The 18,399-nt window shown below is 54.6% G+C and overlaps 1 protein-coding gene across 7 annotated transcripts; it reads right to left on the minus strand.

Moving 5' to 3' along the window:
- Positions 1-1,847: 1,847 nt before the first annotated feature.
- Positions 1,848-15,186, minus strand: DPF1 (double PHD fingers 1). Of its 7 annotated transcripts, none has more exons than XM_080643710.1 (12): positions 10,819-10,865; positions 9,108-9,268; positions 8,910-9,017; positions 7,386-7,513; positions 7,056-7,145; positions 6,592-6,670; positions 6,260-6,391; positions 5,337-5,387; positions 5,126-5,245; positions 3,997-4,109; positions 3,111-3,192; positions 1,848-2,967 (listed from the first exon to the last, which is right to left on the minus strand). In XM_080643710.1, the coding sequence occupies exons 1-12, from the start codon at positions 10,845-10,847 to the stop codon at positions 2,897-2,899; spliced, it is 1,164 nt and encodes a 387-aa protein (XP_080499836.1). In that variant the 5' UTR covers positions 10,848-10,865; the 3' UTR covers positions 1,848-2,896. The 7 variants fall into 7 exon arrangements, with proteins under 7 accessions (XP_080499836.1, XP_080499835.1, XP_080499833.1 ...); XM_080643709.1 differs by lacking the exon at positions 10,819-10,865 and adding an exon at positions 15,004-15,186 and having other exon boundaries at positions 1,851-2,967; XM_080643704.1 differs by lacking the exon at positions 10,819-10,865 and adding an exon at positions 15,004-15,185 and having other exon boundaries at positions 2,568-2,967; positions 3,997-4,160.
- Positions 15,187-18,399: the final 3,213 nt, after the last annotated feature.

The following is an 18,399-nucleotide window of genomic DNA, read 5'->3' on the forward strand; positions in this document are numbered from 1 at the left end:
TTTTAAAAATCGAGATTGAACAAAAGGAAAGCCAGATTTCCAGCTTGGTAAATCTGTCCTTTACAGTAACACTCAGAACTAAGGGCCCACCTACGCCTCCTTTGGCTAGGCAGTCCCCCAGGCCACGCCCCCCAGCTCAGGCTTATTGGCACCCCGTCCACCCAACGTGGGGAGGGGCGAGGGGCAGTGCCAGGCACAGTGAGTTGGAGGTGTCAAAGAAAGACTGACACATCCCCTGTGACCTCCCCTGGCCAAGGCCTTTCTCTGGGGACTCCCATCTGGGGAGGGGCCTTGAACTCTGGGCCCCAGATCTGCAGCTGAACCCTTACAGTTTGACCCGGAGACCACAGTCCAAATCTCAAAATTCCATGTGAACATCCCAAAGTCTGGCCTCGATCTGGATCTGAGAGCAGCCCAGCCCTCTTGGCAGAACTGGCCAGGTGGCTGGGTCTTTCTGGCCCACCTCACCCAGTTCCCTGTCTCTGAGTCAAAGCTATCTCTCTGACCCAGATCCTTCCCTCACCACACAAATTTTTCCAAAACGGGTACATATCCTTTTTCCAGAGGAGGTGGACCAGCTATTTTCACATCTAAAAATCCTAGAGTGTTCCAGACACTCCCTTCCCGGCCCTCCTTGAGGCCCCATCCTCAACGGAGCTGCCCTCCCCCCACCAGGGAACACTGGAACAAGCTGTTCTCACATCTTCTCCTGGCGCCTGTGACACACCAACTTCCAACACCCCACAACTCACACATGCACTTGCCAGTCCTCGCTCTCGCCTGAACTATGCCCTGCTTGTCCCTTCCCCATTTGCCCGATTTCAATTTCTGCCTCATCCCCCTGTTTCTCCTACAGGCGCCATTTGGAGCCTCCCCTAGTCTCTCCCACCCCATCTCTGGCTTTCTCACCGTCTTTGAATCCCTTCATACCTTTGGCTCTTGCACAATTTTTCTATTGTCCCATTAAATTCTTTGTGTCCTTCCCTCCCATGAAATCTCATTCATATCCCTGTGTCCTTGTCCTGAGACTTTATCTGTCCCTGGATCCTAACTCTGTATCTCTCTCCCCAACATGCTTCTCTTCTTATTCTTTTTCTCGATTTCATGTGCGCTGGTTCTCTGCCTCCCCTCCTGTCTCTCCCAACATGTCTATTTTTTATTATTTTCTCTCCCACTAAATCTCCATCTCTTCTCTCCCCCATAATTCCTGTGGCTCTCCTCATCTGTATCTCTCCATATATATATTTTGCTTCCCTCTTCTCTCTCCTGCTGTCTTTTTTTTCTGATTCTCTATAAATTTATGATTCTTATATCTATGTCTCTCTCCTAATCACTCTTTCCTGGTTCCCTCTCCTCACCCCACCTCACCCAAATCTCAGCCTCTCTCCTAATGTTTCTGTGTCCCTATCCTTCTGTCCCCTGCTCCTTCCCCTCCGCTCTTGGCCCCATACAGGAAGTCCTAGGTGATATCTGGTACTAGGATGAGGTGCTCCTGGCACCCTGCCCTCTACCCCAGCCCAGGAGGGCTGACCAGCTTCATCTGTTCATCCCTTCCCTTCCCCCAGCCCCCAGTTCCCCGCCTTCCTCCTCTCAGCTTTCTGCTGCAGTTGCAGTAGTCTGTTGCCAGGACAACCACAGCTGGCTGGGCGGGAGCCCCCTCCACCCCATCCCCCTTCTTCCTTCTGCCAAGGCAGTGAGGAGGTGGGACAAAGCCAGAGAAAGGCGGGGTATAGGAGGGAGATGGAGGTAGGAGCCAGCTCCAGCTGTTAGCCTCTGTTTCTTCTCTCCCAAATGAGGCCCCAGCTCCCCTTCTTGGTGACGCCCCAAACCAGCCTGGAGAAGGAGGTAGTCATGGCAGAGGGGTCAGGCCCAGTTTAATACACAGAACAAGTTAATTCACAGCAGAGGCAGGCAATAAAGGAGACTCATTTACAAGGGGGGGGCATGCCTGGATTGGGGGAGGCCCCCAAAATCCACAACCTCATCCACTTGCAATCTCAATTTCCCTTTTTTTAACCCGAACAATAAACATACACAACCACAAGAAATAACCACTCCCCCTTGCTACCCTCAATATGGCCAGTAAGGGGGCAGGGGTAGCCGGGCCAGGCCGGTAGGGATCAGGGCAGGGGAGGAGGAAAAACTAGTCCATTGCAGAGTCTGTGCTTCTCATCCCAGCAGGCACTGGGCAGGGACCCGCCTGCCCCACCAGTAACACTTGTGGTGGTGGCAGACAGGGTGGGGCTCTCAGGAAGGGGCAGGAACAGATTTCAAAGCCACAGTTCAACATCATGCAGTATCCACAGTGGGCACCAAGAGGGGATAAGGGGTGGGCATCACACCCATCTGCCCTGGGCAAGAGTGGGGAATGGTGCCCACCTGGGGAGGGGAGGTGGGATTGTTGCAGCTCCAAAACTGGGGGGAGGGGTTGCCAGGCAGGAAACTGATACAGACTGATGCCCTGTGGATTCACTCAGCAGTGCCCCCTCACCCAGCCAGGCCTTATAGGACTCTGTATATATTAATTTCTTTTTTCTTTTTTTTTAACTTTTTGATTTTTTCTTTAGAAAAAGCTGGGTCCAGGCCCTGGGCTGGCATCTACCACCCCTCATGCCCGCCCAGAGGCGGGGTATGGCTTTGAGGGGAGCAGAAGCCCCTGGTGCCCATTTGCCAAGGGGTAGGGAAGGAGAGAGGAAGAGAGAGGAGCCCTGCTGGGCCCACCAACCCCAGGGCAAACATTCCACTTGCACAGAGGGAAGGGGGCGGCCCAGCCCCCTCTCAGGCTTCCAGCGCCCCTTCCCACTGTGGCGCATTAAGGATGAGGAGAGAGTAGAAGAGCTCTGAGAGGCAGATGGGCAAGCACCACCCCAGAGGTCCAGGTGAGCCACAGCCAGGCCTAGGTGAGAGTGATGTAGGCAGAGGCCTTCTCTTTCAGGTGCCGAAGACACAGGTGACAACTCCAGCTCCCTGTGGAATGGCCAGAGGACAGGGAGTTAGGCCCAGGTCCAGAGAGGGCTGCTCAGCCCCTCCTATCCAGAGGGCAGGGTCCTCACCAGCAAGACAACTTTCTAGCCCACCCACCCCCGTGTCATGCCCACCTCTGCTCTCACCTTCCGGGGGCTCCGCCATGGGAGGGCTCAGGCAGTACATGTGGTAACCCCGATCACAGTCATCACAAAACAGCAGCTGGTCCTGGGGGGGTGAGACCCGCCCAGTTGGCACCCTGGGAGCACAGGCACTAGAGATCGGGCAGGGGGGCTGGGGCAGGGGCTAGTCAAAGGGACTGGGGGTGGTGGGCCCTTCCCAAAGAAAGGGCTCCTGCCCTAGCTGGTTTGGCTCTGGATAGAGTGTGGGCCTGCAGACTGAAAGGTCCCAGGTTCGATTCCAGTCAAGGGCACATGCCTGGGTTACAGGCTCATTCCCCAATGTGGGGGCATGTAGAAGGCAGCCAATCAATGATTCTCTCATCATTGATGTTTCTATCTCTCTCTCTCCCTCTCCCTTCCTCTCTGAAATCAATAAAAATATGAGGGAGGGAGGGAGGGAAGGAAGGAGGGAGGGCGGGCTCCCAGAGGTCTGGGCCATGGAATCTTTGCAAAACCCTGCTTGGCTGAGCAAAACACCCCTGAGCACTGTAAGTTGGCAATCTGTAGTGTGGGCTTCCACTGAGATGGCCTGATACCAGCTCCAAAAACAGTGGACATGGGTTCAGGCCCCAGCTATGCCATTTCCCTAGCTGCCTGACCTTGGGCAAGTTATTTCCCCTCTCTGTGAAGCACCTGCCTCAGAGGGTGGTTGGGAGGAGTCAGAAAGAGGAAAAGTATTACGTACTGGGCTCAATGAATGGCCACTAACAATAATGATAATACAGGTTACTAGTGGTCACCAGGGAGGGGTCTCCAGAAAAAGGCTTTAGGCCCAACCGGCAAAGGCGGAGGTGCCAGGTGGGGAGGCCAATGGGGCTATGTCCTGGGGAGGTGGGGGCAGGGCACTCACATCGTTCTCCGAGGTGCCACACAGGCTGCAGGACTTGCACTCGATGCACTGCCAGCGGTAGGTCCGAACGGCTGCTGTCATGTTCACCGTGAACTGTAAACACGAGGGGTGTCCTGGGGGCCGAGGGGCAGGGATGTGGTTAGGGGTCATCATGTCCCTGGTGACTACAGACGTGGGGGGAGAAATGACTCAGCCCTTACCCCTGGCTCATAATGATGAGTTTCTGTGGTCCATAGCCTAACCCCACCCTGCCCAAAGTGCACGGCAACCTACTGCAAGGGGCACTACTGTGGCCACCAGTCTCCTACCCAGCCACCATGGCAACCACATTCCATTACCCACAGTGCTGTGGCAACCACTTCCTACCACCCACAACACTGGGCAGCTACACTCTGTTAACTACTGTGCAGAGGGAACCACATAACATAGCAACCACATTTTCCCAGCCACAATGCCCTGGCAACCACCATTCACAGTCGGGGGGCACTCCGGAGTTCCTTGCAACCCAAGCCTGTTATATAGGATGCCCCAGCAACCAAACTGTTAATAGCAATACTGTGCAATGCCAATCCGCTAGTCCCCAAGTGCCACAACTACATTCTACCACACCCAATTGCCATGACAACCATATTACACTACCCACAATACCATGACAACCACAATTCATTAACCACTGGGCTGAGGCAACCACTGTCTGTCACCCACAAGTCCACCATGAGAAACCACATCTATTAACCACAATTCCATAGCACCCTCTGTTATCCACAGTACCCAGACAGTGGCAATCCATTACTCACTTATCACAGCCCACTACCCACAATGCCTTGGCAACCAGCTCTCACTACTCCCCACCAGGATAAGCACATCACTACTGGCAATGCCAAGACAACCACATCCCATTATTCCCAGAGCCTCCCTGATCCCACTCAGTTTCCCACAATCCTCAGCAATTGAGTCAACCCCACGGATTCTAGTTCTCAGTGCCATGGGACACTCTGGGTCCTCTCCCCTCCTCTCTCCCCCCCACCCCCCACCCCCGTCCTCACTCCTCTGCCTCCCATCCTCCAGACCTGGACTCCTGGAGTCCTCTCTCCACCCTGGCTCCCAGAAACCTCAGTGGGGGTGTCACCTGATCGCCCACAGTCAGCACAGGAGATGAGGTCCTCGGGACACCCTGTCTTCTTGGAGCCACCCAGACAGAAGTCACAGTAGCCATTGGGGATGACAGTGCCGTCAGGCCCCTTCTTGGCTGAAAGACAGCAGGTGGGGCTGTTGTGGGCAGGCAGGGGCCCCCAGTCAAAGGCTGCTGCAGAAGTAGGGGTAGGGGGAGGCGTCCCTACCTGTGTGTTTCCTCTGTGCCTCAGGGACCCAGGCCAATTCTTTGTAAAACTCTGGGAGGGGGAGGGGACAGAGAGAGGGACTCTCACCATAGGCAAGGCTCCACCCTGTCCCCAGCCTCAACTCCAGGGAGGGACCCTAGGTCCGGGCTTGGGGAAGATGGGAAGAGAGAGTACTACCCCAAGCTGTGGCCAGTAGCAAAAGAGACTTTGGGGACCCAAATAATTCTCATCAGGATCCCCCCCCATTTCTTTGTTGTCGAGTGACATGTCCTTTTTATTAAGTAAAAACTGACAAATACAGCTTCAGGTAGAGTCCGCTGCTTCCCCATGCAATCACTTTTATCAGACAACCACCCCCAACTATATAAAAAATTGGGTAGATACTACTGGCCAAGATCTGGTATGAAAACATTCAAAAGGAAAATTGTGAATACAGAGATACCTGGGTGTGCAGTGGGGATCGAAAAAGAGACGGTCCTCTCCCACCAAGGGATGGGTGGGAAGATGGCCTCTCCACTGACAGAACCTCCCTCCAGGCCCTCCCCCATCCTTTAGCTGGCTGGGTTGGCATGGAATTGGCATGGGTGGTCCAAGGACTCCTGGGCCACAGACCCTGCCCCTCCACCAAAGCTTAGCAGAGAAGGGAGAAAGGGAGGCAGGGACGGAGGGGAGTCATCTATCACCCCCCTCCCCAAGCTCTAATTGAAACAATAAATCAGACCCAGAAATATTACAGCCGGGAGAGAGGGAGAGATGGTTGGTTGCCATGGCAACCCCAGAGCCAGCTTCCCCATGATCCGTGGGGGGAGGGGATGGCTGAGCTGGAGATTTTCCAGAAATGTCTAATGTGCCCCCTCCCTCCCAGGCTCCTAGCCCCCATTCCCAAGGCCCCTCACCAGCCCAAAGCCCGCCTGCCTGCTCACGTTTATGGTTGTTTTTCCGGTGGAAGGGCAGGGCGTGGCGCTCGGTGTTCTCCTCCCCCTCCTCCTCAGCCAGGTGGGTGTGGGTGTAGTGGTAGCTGAGCCCTGGCCGGTTCTTATACCGTTTCCCACAGACTGGAGAGCAGAGTGAGCATGGAGGGCCGGTCAGCCCTCCCAGCCCCTGCCACCTCCATTCTGGCCTCTGGGATCACACCTCCCCCTCTGCCAGAGGCCTGAGCATCCTCCCACCAGGGTCCTGAACAGGAGGAGGTGACCAGGAGGGGCAGGTCACTGGGCCCCACTTGCTCTCTTTCCCTCTCTTCAGAAGGACTCACTATCACAGACATACGGCTTGTCTCGGTCCTCCAGGGAAGCGGTGTCCTGACGTTTCCGGAGACCCCCGATGCCATATGCCTGGGCGAAGAGCAGGAGTGAGGGGCCAAGAAAGGGAGGCAAGGGAGGCAACTGAAAGAGTTCTCATCATTTGGGCCTGAAAGCTGAATCGCAGCTCTGCCACTTCCTTACAGTGGGCCAATTCAACTTCTCTGGGGTTGTTTCCTCTCTCTCTATAGCACAGGTATGAAGACCGTTCTATTCTACCTTACAATCTCTGGTTTGCAGATGGTTTAATATAGCCAAGCCTCAGCCTCCTCATCTGTGAAATGGGTATAAGATCCTCTCTCCACGCCAACCCCCCTGCTGTTCTGAGGGTTAAATGAGGCCAAATTGGGGCAGGTCTGGTCACTATGTCTGCTTAGTACATGGGGTCTGCTTTGAGGGATGGGTGATGGGGAGATACCTTTCCTTTGGCCCTGTTTTTCCTCCTGGGAATATCATCCTCCAAGTCTTCCACCTCGAGATCATGCGGAAACTCCAGCAACTGCTGTTTCTGAGCACCAGAAGAAGGGAGACTGGAGTCAAGAAAATGGGGAGCACTGTTTTGTTTTGGGGGGTTCTGTGCAGAGCTGGAGATTGGGGTGGCAGGGCAAGTCAGGAGACCTTCCAAATAGAATGATGTTAGAAGACAAAGACTTAAGATGCCAGGGGCCCTAGGGAGCCAGGGGAGGTTTCAGAGCAGGAACGGGATATGCCAGGGCAGGAGAGCTTGGGACCCTGAGGTTGGTCCTACCTGGCAGTCCATAATGGCCTCTTCCTCCTTCAGCTCCATCTTCTTCTCCCCTGTCTCAGCACACAGGAGAGCCTCAAGGACCGGCCCTTCAGGAAGGCCACCCTCCTTCTTCAGGGGTGCCTCACAGTCTGGGGACAAGGCCATGGGGAGGGAGGGTCAAGTGGGAAGTTGTCCCTGGAGGATTCCTCAAACTGCCCAGGTGGGGGAACCATGCGCACTGAGGGAGAGAAGAGGCTTTCCCACTCTCAAGCAGCAGCAAATTTGAAGATTCAACTACACCTACTGAGAAGGATGCTCAGACCCTGGAGAAGACACAGCCGGACCCTCAGAATCTCTAGGACACACTCAGGAGGAGACACAGCCAGACCCTTGTATATACCTAGACACATGGAGGAGACCCCAGCCAGACCCTCACTTACACCTGGACAAATATGGAAAGATACAGATACTCAAAGAGGATACACATGGGCATACACAGGGGAGATACAGATCATTTGAGACAGTCAGACAAAGGAAGAGATATACCCAGACACTCAGATGTACCTAGGCACGTGGAGGAGATACATGCAGACCCTTGGATACACCCAGAGACACTCAGAAAGAGATTGTTAGACCATCAGACATAGCCAGACCCACATGAGGAAGACACAGGCAGACCCTATTATACACCTGGCCACACATGGGGATACAGACACAGCTAGGGAGAATCACTCAGATGGACCCACATAGACAATACAGACAGTCCCTCTGAGGCAGTCAGACACACCCAGAAAGATACAGCCAGGTAGACACCTGGGCCTAATATACCTGGACCCAAACGGATCCTTGATACACCTGGACAGGGAAAAGAAACAGCCAGTGACCCTGACAGTACTGGACACATTTAGGTGATAAGGCCAGACACTCTGGTGCACCAACACACATGGGCAGAAACATACCTAATACACCAGGTACTAAGGGAAGAGAGACATTCCAAGCATCTGGGCACTCAACGGAAAAGGCAGCCAGGCCCTGATATCGCGCGCACACACACACACACACACACACACACACACACACACGGAAATAAACCTTCTAATACACTTGGAAACACCTGGAAAGAGACTCAAGATACTTAGATACACTCCACTACAAAGGCAAGAGTTACAATCAGACACTCTGATGCACCCAGACATATTCAGGCACCCACAAGAAGAAACAGAGCCAGACATTCTGATACATCCCAGCTCACAAGGGAAGATATACAAAGGCTGGAAACACCTAGATACACATAACAGACACCACTCTGCTCTCAACTACACCTGGGCCCACATGGAAGATACCATCTGAAGCTCAGTCACTCAGGGGAAACTGGAAAATCTGTGGACTATACCCAGGCACACACAGAGAGACACACAGCCAGCCACGCAGACACTGGCTAGAAGGGAGAAAAGGTGAAGGTTTAGACACCCACTGGCATGCCACACACTTAGCGGTGCAGGGGAGCACATAGAGGCCATCTCAGGCACAAACAGCTGCACCCACCGATCTTGTACTCGCAGGGCCGGAGTCTGGGGTCCTCCAGGATATTGAGTCTCCGTTTCTTTCTCCAACAGCGAGCGGGGTACGTGTAGATCTGTCCTGGAGCCAAACCTGGAGTGAAATGGGAGGTAAGACCTCGGGTTTCATTGCGGCCACCCCGCCCCACCCCTGCCCAACCCTCCCCCACCCTCGCGAGGGTACCTGGCCCACGGTGGGTCTTCTCCATCCAGATGTAGCAGTTGTTCTGGGCCACTCCGGTCTGAGAGTCCAGGAAGGGCAGGCGCAGGCTGCGCTCGGCACACAGGCGCGCGTTGTAGCTGCGGCAGTGCTCGATGGCCTCGCGGTAGAAGTCCTCGCCTAGACTGCGAGGGGCAGTGAGCAGGCCAGCAGGCGGCTGTCAGCAAGGGCAGGAGCGCCAGGTCGCCAGCATCCCTCCCCCAGCCCTCCCGTCCAGAATCGGGATGCGGGGGGGGGGGGGGGGGGGGGGGCAGAATCCTCCAACCTCACCTCTTCCCTCCTATGGCTCCTGGACTCAGGAGCTCCCTGCCTGGGACTCAAGCAGGCCTCTAGCCAAGTAGATATACACGATATAGAAACAAACAAAAATACACCCGGCCCCATTCATATGTGCACATATCCAAACACACAACATAAAAAAATCACACATAGTCACACCAATTCACACACAAAGAGAGATATTCTAAGACACAAAGGAGCAACACAAATCTCACATGTGTGCACATACACATATCTATTGAAACACAAATATCCCAAGTCACAGTGTAGAAGCAGACAGATCACACATATACTAGTATCCATGCACAAGTATGCATCACATAGCCAAAGACACACAACATAAAGACACACAACATGCAAACCAGACAGATCAGACACACCATAGCACACATACCCACAAACTCAAGCATCCAAACACACACAAATGTTAAAAGAAGGAATGTTAAAGCAAACTACCCATATGCACTTACACACATGACCAGAGACACAACACAAACAAATCACACACACACACACACACACACACACACACACTCACACTCTGAAGGGCCCCCCAGGGTTTGATTCTGGGGCAAGGGCAAGCTCCTGGGTTGCAGGTTCACTTGCTCCCGGCCCCCAGTTGCTCCCTTCCGTTGCTCCCCACCCAGGTCCCGGCACATGTACATGTGGGACAGTAGATGTGTTTCTCTCACATCAATGTTTCTCTCTCTCTCTCTCTCCCTCCCTCTCTCTCTTCATTTCCCTCCCTCTCTCTGAAAAGCAATGGGAAAAAATATCTTCAGGTGAGGATTAACAAAGCAAAAACAAAATAACATATTCAACACAAAGACACACACATACACAACATAGATATATCTACCCATATTCACACAAAAATGTACACATAGACACATGCACACCTACATATCCAAAGACTCAGAACACAAATGATGCACAGTTTCAAAGGAAATGTACACACACTCAGACCCAATGAAACATCCCTGATGAAACACACATATCCCCCGAAAAGACACAACACAAACAAGTGACACACACTCCACATCCCAAGACAAAGGTTGTGTGGGCTTCACTCAAGTTTACCAAGGTCCCCGCACCCCACAGCCATTTTATCCTCTCCCCTACTCGGGGGTCGCAGGGGGGACATGACCCTGCCCTGAAGAGGGCTCCACACCCTCCGCTTTTCCAGGAGCATTGCGTCGACCCCAGAAACCCAGTCACACACTCGCACCCCCACGTAGCCGGGCCACGGTGACAGCCCCCAGACACCCCATCGGCCCCACCCCCAGTCGAGACACACACACACACACACACACACACACACACACGCACACACACACACACACGCCCTGCAGACCCGCCCGCGCGCCCTCCCCCACCTCCCGCCGGCCCGCATCACCTCAGGGGGCCGGGGATGACCGTGGCCATCTTGCTCCCCGGGTCCTGCCCCCAGCAGGTCCCCGCGGGTCGGTCCTCCCAGCGCACGGGCGGGCAGGCGCGGAGGCCGCCCATCCATTCATTCCCGGGGGGGCGGGAGTACGGGGGCTACAGCCAATCAGGGCGGCGGGGCGGGCCGCCCCTGCCATGCTGGGAGTCGTAGTCCCGGCCTGGGGGCTGGCGGGATCCCGCGGGGAAAGGGCGTGCAGAGGTGGGGCCCAGGCAGCGCGCAGTCACTCACACATGCCCACTCATACACACATCTGGTCTCACGGGCGTACACTCACACGCACACCTGGACTCACACACGGCCATTTACATAAAAATTCACATGTATACTCACTGCTTCCCACGTAGACTTACGCACACTACATTCCCACACCCCAAATATACTCACATGCATTTACACTACACATACTTCAGTGCCAGGAGACTCAGAGACACTACAGGTGCCCACACAAATGTCCCACCAACATCCCCGCACTCACGCAAACCTAGGCTCACTGACACCGCCCCATTCTCACCCCCACTAGAGTGGGCAAACTACTGCCCGCGGGCCGGATCCGGCTGTTCTATCCGGTTCTCTTGCTCTCCCCTCCACTCCTTTACTTTGAATTTATATTAGTTCACACAAACACTCCATCCATGCTTTTGTTCCGGCCCTCCGGTCCAGTTTAAGAACCCATTGTGGCCCTCGAGTCAAAAAGTTTGCCCACCCCTAAGAGAACCCTACCTGGTCAGTCCACTCGAGGCTGTCACTCTCACAGTGACCCCACCCAACCTATTCAAGCCCTTGGAAGGCCAAACAGTGGCGGTGCCAGTTAGGGACTGTAGCCACACCGCTTAGGTTCAAATCCTGGCTCTGCCACTTGGTGGCCATGTGACCTTGGGCAAATGGTTTAAAATTTATGGGCCTCAGTTTCCTCATCAGGGTGGTGCCTCATTGTATTGTTGTGAGGATTAAATGAGTAACTATAAGTAAAGTGTTTTAAAAGGTACCTGGCAGGTAGTAGGTGCTCAATAAATTCATCCCACAAAAAGAATCTGATATGTACTAAGATGTAGAATGGTAATATAATTACCATTATTAGAAAGAATAATGCCTGACACATAGTAAATGCTCAATAAATATTTTTGAATGAATAGACAAATATACTGAACACCCACCATGTGCTGGACATAGTTCCCAGTGCTTTACAGGGCTTAACAATTTTGTCTGCATAATAATCTTCCCGGGTGATGCTATTATTACCCCCATTTTCCAGATGAGGCACAGGGAGGTGGAGTTACATGTCCCCGGCTGTTTGAAGTTGTGACTGAGGGAAGGATTCACTCACCCAGATGTCCGTGTCCCCAAGTGGGCCTTACTGCCTTCTCTTTCCCACTGTCTCTCACAATGACTCTATCCTAAGGGATCCCCAGAGATCGAGCTGACTCACCTAGTCACACACAGTCTCACTATGCACACACCCACAGCCCTCCTAGTCCAAACTTTGTGTTCAGGTTTGAGCCTCCGCATGGATAAAAACACCCACTAGGGGGCTCTCCAGCAGACAGAGGAGGCATACTAGCCTTCACCTCTTTTGTTACTTCATACCCTCACATCCTCCTGATGAGAGAGACCCTCTCAGGCCTCCCATCCCATGGTCACTTCTACACACACACACACACACACACACACACGCGCGCGCGCGCGCGCGCACACACACACATCTAGTCTTAAACACCTTCCACAAACTCCCCCCATCTGCTCTAGGTAAGGCCTTGAAGGAGGGGGTCTCTGCTTCACATCTGGCCCAGAGGGTGACAAGGGTGAATAATAAGATATGCTGGCAGCCCCACTCTCACTCCGGCCTCCAGGACCCTATAGTGGCCAATCCATATGTCCACAGTAAGCCCTGCCCCTGACCTGTCAGCTCAGCTCAGAGGGTGCCCTTGCCACCTTCCTCTCTCACCTACCACCACCCTCACAGCTCCCCAACACACCCTCTAACACTCCCCACACCTCCAGCCTCAAAAACCCATGTTTTCTCCTTCCCCATTCCAGATTCTCATATCAATTGTATCCATTTAGCCTTAGTGCAGACACTTCACCTCCTCCAGGAGGCCCTTGTCTGTCTGCCAGCACAATTTGACCTACAGACTCAGGTGGAAACTCAGAGAGGGGTCTTCCACCCTTTTCTTACTCCTGTCACCTTCACAGACCCCTCTCCCAGTTCTTTCCCCTCCCAAACAATCCTATTGCCACCCCACCCACCCCCCTCGCCCCCCACTGCTCTTTGGGAAACTGGACCACAAATGAAATCAGTATTGACACTTCTACTACTAGTCACTACATTTAGTCAGGGTCAGGCTCTGTACTAAGTGCTCTACAAAGATCAAACAGCCCCCCTGAGGTAATAAGAACAGCTGATTCCCCAATTCACAGAAGGTGATACTGAGGCTGGGGAAGGGGAGAACTAATGGCTCAAGCTGGGTTTGAACGCAGGCACTCAGAACTCCTGAGGGCTGCACCCTCCAGCTTCTCACTCCCAAGGAGATTTGACTTGTACATTCTTTCAGGAGGCCCTCCCTTCGCCCCTGCACAATCCTCAGAAGGTGAGAGCAAAGGAGAGTGCTGGCACTCCCACCCAAATGCTGACTCTGGCCTCCAGGTGCCTGCAATGGGTTGCCCCACATATCCTAGAGGTCTGGGCAGATCAGAGTGAGGAGGCCTGGATGTCTGCCTATAGATCCACCAAAAACAGAAATCCGGTCCCAGCCGGTGGAAGGTATCCCTCATAGGGGAGACATCTACCTGTGTGTGAGACTTAGAGTGAGAAGAAAGCTGAAAGGAGTCCCCATCACACAACATCTCGTACTGACCCAAGCCCCACACCCGCCCTCTAAGCCTGCTTTTGCACACCACTAAGCCACACGTGTAGGTGCGTGCCTGTGAGCCTCCGCCCACCATCTCTCCCAACTTCTCTCCGCCAGAAACGAGAAGCAACCGGGGGGCTTTAGGTCTACACACCCGGCACAGCCCTAAGGGTGGGGAGCGCTCCTGGGCCCCTCCCCTCTCCTCACCCCCAGCACAGGTGCTCAAGGTCAAGGCAGGGGGCGCAAAGGGTTGGGGAAGGTTGGGGGAGGTAACCCAGGCCCCTAAGTGTCGCCCTCGGTCCTCTACCCTAGCCCGAAAGGAGGGGGAGGGGAGTGCGCGCTGGCCAGCTGAGGAGGGTGGGCGCCAGCGGCGCGCCTGACACTCGGAGCACGCAGTCCCCGCCTGGGAAAGGGGTGGGGGAGCGCTGGGACCTTGGAGTTCAGGGTCCCGACGAGGGAAAGAGGTGGAGAGATCGAGGAGAGGGGAGAAATGGGAGGGTGCTAGGCTCGAACCCAGACATCCTGGGTCCCAGACACTGGGCCCAGGAGGAAGCTAAGGGAAGGAAAGGGACTTGGACAGGGAGAAAGGGAGGTAATTCTCGGAGACTGAGGGCACTCCCAGAGCCCTCTCCGGAGGCATCCTGTCCCCAAGAGGATGGGAGATGCTCGAGTTAGATGTGTATGAGCGGGCAAGGGAGGAATCCCACGGCCAAGCTGACCAGGCATCGGGGCTTCTAGGTCCTGGAGACCCGAGGAGTAAAAAGGGAGACAACAGGGATCTCAACGGGAATCCCCGAAATCTCAGCTCCCACCCCCGGTCGCGTGGACCGAGAAAGAGAGGGAAAAAGAGAGAAAGGTGCTTTGATGAGGGGGGGGAAGGAAGATCCTGGAGACTGAGGTCTGGACTTAGGCGTCCGGACTCCCAGCCCCATGTCCGGACAGGCCCGGCGCTCCCAGAGACCAGGAGGAGGAGAGATGGAAGAGGAGGCGAAGGAAGCCCCTACCCCCACTCTGGGTGGGAAGACGGCCTCCTCCACCCCCCAGCCCGCGCCACATTCCTTCACTGACAGCGACAAAGAAGGGGCTCCCCCGCGACCCTGAAGGAGCTCCCAACCCCAATCCCACGGGACACAGGGGAGTGGAACCCCCAGGGGGCATGGGGACTGCGCTGGGGGGGGGGAAGGGGGGAGCGTTATTCAACTACCTTCCGCGCACTGCATCCCCCTCCCCAGCTAGGGCGGGGGAAGGGCGGGGGTTACGGAGGGACATGGACGGCAGGGACACTCACGACTTGAGCGGGTTCTGAATGGCGGTGGCCATGGCCCGCTCGGCAGGGCCGCCTCCGGCCCGGGGCGCCGCTGCCGCCGCGCGCGGGCCCAGCCCGGCCTGAGCCGCCCGCTCTGCCGCCCAGCGCGCTACGATTTCATTCATTCTTGGGGCTGCGGCGCGAGCAGAGTGGGGCGGGCTGGGGGCGGGGCTCGACCAATCCCCGAGCCTCAGGCCGCACGACGGGACGTGGAGTCTAGGGTCGCGCAGCGGGGCCCCAAAGCACTCCTAACCGGACTACACGTCCCAGGGGGCGTCGGGAGGATCGGGCGCCCATTGGCCGCTGGGGATACAGGGCAGGGCGGGGCTTGCCCCTGAGCATCCTTCCCTCCTCCCAGGGGTGCTCCATTCCCAGCTAGGACTCTATCCTCCAGGCACTGTGCCGGGAGGGGGAGGGAGGACAGCAGGTGTCCCAGGTTTCTGGGTCTCCCCAGGGCATGTGGACAACTGCAGGCTCTGTCCTGGATTCTTGTCTATGCCTGCTTGTCTGGGTGTCTCTTCTGTGTAAGCCAATCTGTGAAGGGGCGGGGGTTAATCAATGCCTTTGTTCCTTTATTAAGTGTTTGCTATGTGCAAACACTCTCCTAACCGCTGCGGATACAGCAGGGACCAAACAAGTTGCTGCCCTCAAGGAGCTGACCTTCTAGTAAAGAAAGACAGCTGATAAACAAAACAAAACAAAGGATGAGATCACTTTAGAGAGTGGTAAGTGCTATAAGGAAAGGGGTGACTTCTCTGAGGAAGTGAAATTTAAGCTGAGACCTGAGAAATTGCCAGCCATGCAATGTACAGGGAAGGCGAACACACTCGGCATGTGCAATAATCAGTAAGAAAGCTAGTGTAACTGGAGCAGTGTGAGTGGAGGGGGGAGACAAGCTTGGGAGAGAGCAAGGGCCCAGATCATGTAGGGCCGTGTAGGCCATTATAAAGAAAACTAGAAGCCCAATGCATGAAATTCGTGCACTGGGGGGTGTCCCTCAGCCCAGCCTGCACCCTCTCCAACCTGGGACCCCTCGGGGGATGTCCGACTCCCGGGTTAGGCCCGATTCCTGGGATCGGGCCTAACCTGGGAGTTGGACATCCCTCTTACAATCCAGGACTGCTGGCTTCCAACCGCTCGCCTGTCTACCTGCCTGATTCCCTAACCACTTCTGCCTGCCAGCCTGATCACCCCCTAACCACTCCCCTGCCCGCCTAATTGATACCTAACTGCTCCTTTGCCAGCCCGATTGCCCCCAACTGCCCTCCCCTGCCGGCCTGGTCACCCCCAACTGCCCTCCCTCCCCTACAGGCCCGGCCACCCCCAACTGCCCTCCCCTGCCGGCCTGGTCGCCCCTAACTGCCCTCCCCTGCTGGCCTGATCACCCACAACTGTCTTCCCCTGCCAGCCATCACGTGGTGGCCATCTTGTGACCACATGGGGTGGCCATCTTGTGCGAGGGCATGACGGTCAACTTGCATATTACCTCTTTATTATATAGGACTAGAGGCCCAGTGCACAAAATCCGTGCACTGGGGAGGGGTCCCTCAGCCCAGCCTGCCCCCTCTCACAGTCCAAGAGCCCTCAAGGGATGTCCTACTGACAGCTTAGGCCCGCCCCTCTGCAGGAGGCAATCGGCTTATCAGGTGAAGGTGCCACCCCCATCATCCCGCTGCTGCTGCCACTGCTGGCTGCCGCAGCCACCAAGGTGTTTTCATCAACACAGACTCCAGTCCCTTCACCACAAAAAAATGAAAACTTTCTTTAGGCATTTTCAAGATGTCTCTTTCATAGGATATGACCTTTCTTTCTTTCTTTCTTTCTTTCTTTCTTTCTTTCTTTCTTTCTTTCTTTCTTTCTTTCTTCCTTTCTTTCTTTCCCTCACCTGAGGATATTTTTCCATTGATTTTTAGAGAGCATGGAAGAGAGAGGGAAAGACAGAGAGAAACATCAATGTGAGAGGGACACTTCGATTGGCTGCCTCCTGCATGAGCCCTGACCTGGGCGGGCCCCGGCCAGGGAGAAGCCTGCAACCTAGGTATATGCCCTTGATAAGAATCGAACCCGGACCCTGTGGTCCGCAGGCCGAGGCTCTATCCACTGAGCCAAATAGGTAGGGCAGGATGTGACATTTCTTAGCCCCTCCAGCAGCGGACCTTCATTTTTTCCTCCAGGAGTGAGGTGGAAAAACTCTAGATCACCTTCTTGGATTCTTATTACCCAAGTTACCAAGAGCACTGTGAGTGGCGTACAGGGAGCTTAGCCAATGAGCAGTCAGAAAAGGTGTTTCCTCTGCAGCTCACATGCAGAGGTGGGACTGATGGTGCACTGTCTTCTAGCGAGGGCGGGCCCTCCTGTGTGTTGTGTCTCCACTCCAGGCCCATCTGCATGCGCAGCCTCCTCCTGAGCCGATCGTAACTGTTACAGCCTCCCAGCTAATTTGCATATTATCTCTTTATATATATATTGTTCCAAGTGCAATCAATCATCCTTAACTCTCTTCTTCTTTTTCACACACACACACACACACACACACACACACACACACACACAGACACACATCAAGCCATCAGCAAATCCTGTTATTTCTACATTCACAAAATAAATCCAGGACCCACCCACACTTTTTCTCTTCACAGCCTCCTGTCCACCATTGTCTCCCCCTGGACAGCCTCACAGCAGTCAGAGTAGACTATCTAAAACATATGGCATCACACTGCTCTCTCACTTAAGACCTCCAATGACTTCTTTCACAATTAGAATAAAGTTGCTAAGCCTTCAAAACCTTTCTGGATCCCCTCCCTAGACCCCATCACATTTCATACCTCATCTCCTTTCTTCTTTCCCTTGACTTAATTTTCTTCAGCTACACTGGCATCCTCTCTGTCCCTGGAACATTCCAATCCTGCTTCCATCACAGGAACTTTGCACCTGCTATTTCCTCTCCTAGAATGCTCCTCCCCCTTATACCTACATGGCTTCATTCCTCTCTTTATTCAGATTTCTAATTAAAGTAGAGGCCCAGTGCACAACATTAGTGCACTGGCAGGGGGTCCCTCAGCCCAGCCTGTGCCCTCTCACAGGGAGTAGGCCTAAGCCAGCAGGCGGACATCCTCCGAGGGTTCCTTAGTGCTGCAGCGGAGGTTGGGCAGGCTCCTGCCACTGCCTCTCCAGCCCTGAGCCTGGCTGCTGGCTGAGCAGCATTCCCCCTATGGGAGTGCACTGACCACCAGGGGGCAGATCCTGCATTGAGCGTCTACCCCCTGGTGGTCAGTGCGCATCATAGCGACCGGTCGTTCGATTTGCATATTAGCCTTTTATTATATAGGATTATTATATAGGATGTTACTTCCTCAGAGACAATCTCAACTAAAATAG

Source organism: Plecotus auritus (assembly GCF_963455305.1).
Source record: "Plecotus auritus genome assembly, chromosome: 10".
In the NCBI taxonomy this organism is placed as follows: Eukaryota; Metazoa; Chordata; class Mammalia; order Chiroptera; family Vespertilionidae; genus Plecotus; species Plecotus auritus.

Excerpts from the sequence above, each read along its gene's own strand:
- DPF1 (XM_080643704.1), bottom strand. The coding sequence starts at position 15,146 with ATGAATGAAATCGTAGCGCGCTGGGCGGCAGAGCGGGCGGCTCAGGCC. Across the intron at positions 7,514-8,909 it reads GCCCTGCGAGTACAAGATCG|ACTGTGAGGCACCCCTGAAG; the intron begins GTGGGTGCAGCT and ends CCTTGTCCCCAG. Across the intron at positions 3,193-3,996 it reads GTGGCACCTCGGAGAACGAT|GACCAGCTGCTGTTTTGTGA; the intron begins GTGAGTGCCCTG and ends TCACCCCCCCAG.